We start from the raw sequence: 6,000 nt of genomic DNA on the forward strand, positions 1-6,000 counted from the left end.
GTTTTGAAAGAGTTTACATTGGCTGTAGAAAAAGAAGGTGAAGCAGGGCTAGTTCTGGGGTAGGTGCAGAGTCCATAAGGAAGAAGTGTTTGCTTCTTCGGATTGGGGGTGGTCAACAGTCTGGAAAGTTCATGTGTAAATGAGAAACAGAGACTCCTGGAGTCTGATGATGCCTGGCTACTCTCTCTTTCAGATAATCTCAGAAATAACCACCTGGAAGTTAACTAACAGTTCCAACATACACTCAGGAATGTGAGAATCTTGTTAGCTGTTGTCTTTCTCTCACTCTCCAGCCCACTGTAATTCAATTTAGAACATCTCAGAATTTTTCTCTTGTCATCACCTACTCTGATTTACTATTTGCATTTTCTTCTCCTCCTCTATATTCCTTAAAGGCCACAATAAACTCTATAATGAGCTCTAAGGTAATTTCCAAAATGTTTTGCTCTTTGTCATTTACAGATTGAGAGGATACAGAATGTATTTCTCTGGCAGAGCTACCAGGTAAAGAAAAAGCACATGGACATGAAGAATGGCCATATGGGTAATGAGAGAATCCTCTTCCATGGGACAGATGCAGACTCAGTGCCACACATCAATCAGCACGGCTTTAATCGCAGTTATGCTGGGAAGAATGGTAAGGAAGAGAATAATCTGACTGATCAGAATGGGGTGAATGGAAGTTCTCATGTTGACTATTCACACCCAAGCAGCGTAGCTGTAGATGGCAGCCATGTTGTCATTGTCAGGATTCAGCTTATTCTGACTCACCCAAAATGAGACTGGCAACCTTCTGAGGACAGATGGAGTGAATTTTAGAAATAATAAAGAGTGGCTTTGGGGATCAAGAACTGCATTAAAATTTTATTTGGCAGGTTTGGGCATGGTTCTACATACTGGGATAATTTTATGTTCTTAGGAAAGCTTTTGCCTTTCTCTTTATAGCTATAGCGTATGGAAAAGGAACCTATTTTGCTGTTGATGCCAGTTATTCTGCTAATGATAACTACTCCAGACCGGACGGCAATGGGAGGAAGCATGTTTATGTTGCACGAGTCCTTACAGGAGCCTACACACTCGGACATGAGGGATTAATTAGCCCACCATCAAAGAACACTTTTAATTCCACAGATCTGTTTGACTCTGTCACAGATGATATACAATATCCAAAGGTATTCGTGGTATTCTTCGATTATCAAGCTTATCCAGAATATCTCATAACTTTCAGATATTAAAACATAGGATTTAGTCATCTATTTATAAGAACAATTTATAGAGATTTTGTTTTTGCCTTTGGCTTGTTTACACAGATTTAAACATTTCCATGTTAGGTGCTATAGTGGTGAAAAAAGTCTTTTTAAATGCTTTATTACAATTTGTAGCATACCTGTTTTCTGAGCATATTGATGGGTAGAAGCTGAGAAATGTAAATAACACAATTATAGCTACAACTATAGACACCAAATCCATAGGAGAACAGAGAGCACCTTTCTTCTTTTCTATTAGAAAAGAAATAAGATGAATCACTATAGAGAGAGGTTGTCACCATTCTTATTGGAATATGTTAAGACATCAAACTGTGTCGAGCTAAAGCATACTATTAAATGAATGGGCTGCTATTATGCATCTGTGACAGCTAGGGATTTTGTCTCTCTGAGAAACACTTATTAGCAGTAGAATGACTGAATCAAGGAATATTACGTCAACTCTGTTGTGGAACAAGTCAGGTAAAAAATGTGTTGTATTGATATCTAATGCTACATTGCAAGTTACTGCCAAACTTAGTGGCTTTGTGGGTAAGGAATTCGGGCCTGGCTTAGCTGAGTCATTCTGGCTTGAGGTTTATCGTGAAGTTGCAGTGAAGATGTTGGCAGGGGATGCAGTCATCTGCCGGCCTCACTGGGGCTGGAGGGACTGCCTCCAGGGTGAATCACTCAGATAGCTGGCAAGGTTTTGTTGGTCATTGGCAGGAGTCCTCAGTTCTGGTCCACTTGGAGCTCTCTGCAGAGCTGCTTTAGTGTCCTCATAACATGGCAGTTAGCTTACTCCACAGTGAGCAATTTAGGAAAGAGAAGGCAGAAGCCACAGTGTCTTTTATGGCTTACCTTCTGAAGTCATACTCCATCTTTTCTACAATATCCTGTTGGTTACATGAATCAGCTCATTCAATTTGGGAGGGAATTAAACAAGGCATGGACACCAGTAGTCAAGGATCATAGGGGACCATCTTGGAAGTCATATAAATGCATGAACGAATGATAAATTGATAACATGTTAGCAGTAAAAAGTACACTACATCATCTAGTCCCACTGTCCCCTCACCTTTCTTCCTTCACTATCTCCCACTCCTAGGGAAAAAAGCCTTCTAGCCTCTGCTTGACCATGTCCAGCACTTAGGGTCTTGAGAGGACCCATTCCATTCTGGGACAGCTCATATTATTAGAAAACTCTTGCTTACACTGAGTTGAAATGTATTCTTCTATGTCTATTACCTGCTGATCACTGGCCTACCTACACTGACCCAGAACACATGTCATTTATTTTAGAGATGATGGCCCTTCAGATTTAACCCTTATACTAATTTTAGCCAAATTCTAAAAATGTTTAGCAGCTTATTTACCCTGTAACACTACTTTTCAGGAGTTGCAGACATTTAAGAATTGATTCCATTATCATAAGTAAAGCACATGCACATTTAAAGAGTACAGCGCATATTTTAAAAACTCTCGCCAATAAAGAACAAGTGCTGGTGAGGATGTGGAGAAAAGGGAACCCTAGTGCACTATTGGTGGGAATGCAGACTGGTGCAGCCACTGCAGAAAACAGTATGGAACTTCCTTAAAAAATTAAAAATGGAACTGCCTTATGACCCAGTGATTCCACTACTGGGAATATGCCCTAAGAATCCTGAAATATCAATTCAAAAGAACCTATGCATCTTAATGTTCATAGTAGCTCTATTTACAACAGCGAAGTGTTAGAAACAGCCTACATGCCCATCAGTAGATGAATGGATTAAAAAGCTGTGGTGTATGTATACACTGGAATATTACACATCAGAAAGAAAAAAGGAATTCTTATCTTTTCCCACAGCATAGATGGAACTGGAGACTATTATGCTAAGTGAAATAAGCCAGCCAGTGAAAGAAAAATACCATATGATCTCACTTATAACAGGAATCTAATGAAAAATAAACTAATGAGCAAAATAGAACCAGAGCCATGGAAACATGGAACAAACTGACAGCTGTAAGCAGAGAGGGGAGGGGTGGGGGCTGATTGAAACAAGGTGGGGATACTAGTCAAAGAACAGATATGATGACCCTTGGACATAGAAAATGGTGTGGTGTTGACTGTGGGTATGGGGTCAGGCAGAATCGAGGGGAGAAAAGGGGAAAAATGGGACAACCATAATACAATAAACAATAAAAAATATTCTCACCAAACTCCATCACCCATAATTGCAACACTCCAAGGAGACTACTGCCAGTGTTCTTATGTATGTACTCCATTCTAGTTTCTTTATCCACCTTCAGGAAAGTAAAATAATCACATTTGATTCAATTACCAATTATATAATACTGTATCTATATTTTTCCATTTAACATTACAAACATTTGTCTCATGTTATTACTTTTTTCTTTAAACAATCTTAATAATTAAGTTATTTGCTATGTATTTTCCTTTTATGTATATATAAAGTTTTGTCATCATCTTTACTTGTAGTTTAATAATCCAGTTTTTCTTTTGCAATATATCTGTATCACTGTCCCCATGTCATTAAATATCTTATACATCATTTTAATTGTTTCCATGTATGTTTTTACATATATATCATGTCAAAATAGGGTGCTTACATTTCTCGATAAACATATGATTGGAATATGAAATGCTAAGACCATAATTTACCTTCAATAAGACACTACTTCCTGAATTTTTTGAGGGAAATATAGTCCTAGAGCACAAAAACCATGTTAACTTTCTCTCCTTTCATACAACACAGAGCACAAAACCATGTTAAATAATGCCCTGTTAACTACCTGGGCTTTGGCTCGCAATCCCACTGTAGAATTTTAAAGAGCCAGGTTGGAGCATGGAACAACTTTTACTTAGGTAAGTCAGACTCTTTCTTGTAATGTAAACAAACTACTGTCGTCTGCCTCATCTGGTGCTGTTACTCACTGACTCCCCAATTTATTTTGCTCTGCTCCTACTTCAGCAGTAAGACACAGAGCCTTGAGTGTAAAATGCCCATGTTGTTAGTTGTAATGGTTTCGTAAAGAACAAAATATAAACCAATTGATCATTATATAGTTACTATAAATTCTACTTCCCACCAGTCTGAAGCAAAATCACATCCTTTGGTCTTTTAAGTTAATCTCTTTCCCAGCTGGCTTGACATTCTCTATCTGTATGACCAGAATGGGCTCTACTTTTCTCTGGAGAGCCCACTATTTCAAGTTAACTACAAGAGAAGTCTTCCTCAGGCCTTGCTATTACTGAAGAAAAGGCTTTGTTTTTATTATTCTATTTTTCCATTACCATTTATTCCCCTTATACACCCTCTCCCCACAATCATCACACTGTGTGTCCATGCCCTCTGTTAAAGAAAGCCCTTTAACATTTGTTGCAGTATTAGTTTTGTGTTAACCAACTTCTTTAGCTTTCTCTCTTCTGGGAGGCTCTTTATTTCTCTTTCAATTTTAGATGATAACTTTGCTAGTAAGTAGCCTTGATTGCAGGTCCTTGCTTTTCATCACCTTGAAAATTTCATGCCAATCTCTTCTGGCCTGAAGTGTTTCTGTTGAGAAATCAGATGACAGTCTGACTGGAGCTACGCTGTAGGTAACTACCTACTTTTCTCTTGCAGCTTTAGGATTCTCTCCTTGTCTTTAATTTTGCTATTTTATTTATTTTTAAAAAGATTTCTATTTATTTATTTATTTTTAGAGAAAGGAAGGGAGGGAGAAAGAGAGGGAGAGAAACATCAATGTGTGGTTGCCTCTCAAGCATCCCCTACTGAGGACCTGGCCCACAACCCAGGCATGTGTCCTAGACCGGGAATTGAACTGATGACTCTTTGGTTTACAGGCCAGCACTCAACCCAATGAGCCATACCAGCCAGGGCTAATTTTGCTATTTTAATTGTGAGATGTCTTTGTGTAGGCCTTTTTGGTTCCATCTTGTTTGGGACTCTCTGAACCCCTGGACTTGTGTGTTTTTTTCTTTCATCAAATCATGGAAGTATGGGGTCATTGTTTCTTCAAATAGATCTTTTTTTAAAAAAAAGATTTTACTTATTTTAGAGAGATGGGGAAGGGAGGGAGAAAGAGAGGGAATGAAACATCAATGTATGGTTGCCTCTGGCACACTCCATACTGGGGATATGGCCTGCAACCCTGTCATGTGCCCTGACTGGGAATCAAACCAGTGATGCTTTGGTTCACAGGCCTGCGCTCAATCCACTGAGCTACACCAGCCAGGGCCTCTTCAAATAGATCTTGATCCCTTTTGTACACTCTCTTCTTCTTCTGGTATCCCCACAATGTGGATGTTGTTACACTTCATATTGTCCCAAAGGTTTTTTAAGCTCTCCTCATTTAAAAAAATTATTTTTACTTTTTGCTTCTTTGCTTTGGTTTTTTTTCTACCTTGTCCTCCAAATCGCTGATTCAATCCTCTGATTCACCTAACCTACTGTTTATTGCTTCCAGTGTATTATTTATTTCAGATATTGCATTATTTATTTATGACTGGTTCTTTCTTATGGTTTTTATGTATTTTTTTCATGCTGTTGAGTATCCTTATAAACAGTACTCTAAACTCTATATCTGATAAATAATCTGATTCCATTTCATTTCATTCTTTTTTCTAGAGAATTGTCTTGCTTTTTCATTTGGGGCCTGTTTCTTTGTCTTCCCATTTTTGCTGCTCTTTGTATTCATTTCTATGTATAAGGTAGATCTTCAAAGACTCTGATGAAGCCCTATGTCATATGCT

General features: G+C 38.3%; 1 protein-coding gene across 4 annotated transcripts in view; it reads left to right on the top strand.

The window, feature by feature from the left end:
- The window catches only part of PARP15 (poly(ADP-ribose) polymerase family member 15), a 30,617-nt gene extending 27,912 nt beyond the window's left edge, over positions 1-2,705 (top strand). For all 4 annotated transcript variants that reach the window (XM_036018186.1, XM_036018185.1, XM_036018184.1 and 1 more), the window contains 2 exons: positions 463-637; positions 946-2,705. In XM_036018186.1, the coding sequence (XP_035874079.1) occupies positions 463-637; positions 946-1,235 (465 nt within the window). In that variant the 3' untranslated portion in view covers positions 1,236-2,705. The remainder of the gene's footprint in view (positions 1-462; positions 638-945) is intronic.
- Positions 2,706-6,000: the final 3,295 nt, after the last annotated feature.

This window comes from Phyllostomus discolor, chromosome 2 (assembly GCF_004126475.2).
Source record: "Phyllostomus discolor isolate MPI-MPIP mPhyDis1 chromosome 2, mPhyDis1.pri.v3, whole genome shotgun sequence".
Taxonomy (NCBI): Eukaryota; Metazoa; Chordata; class Mammalia; order Chiroptera; family Phyllostomidae; genus Phyllostomus; species Phyllostomus discolor.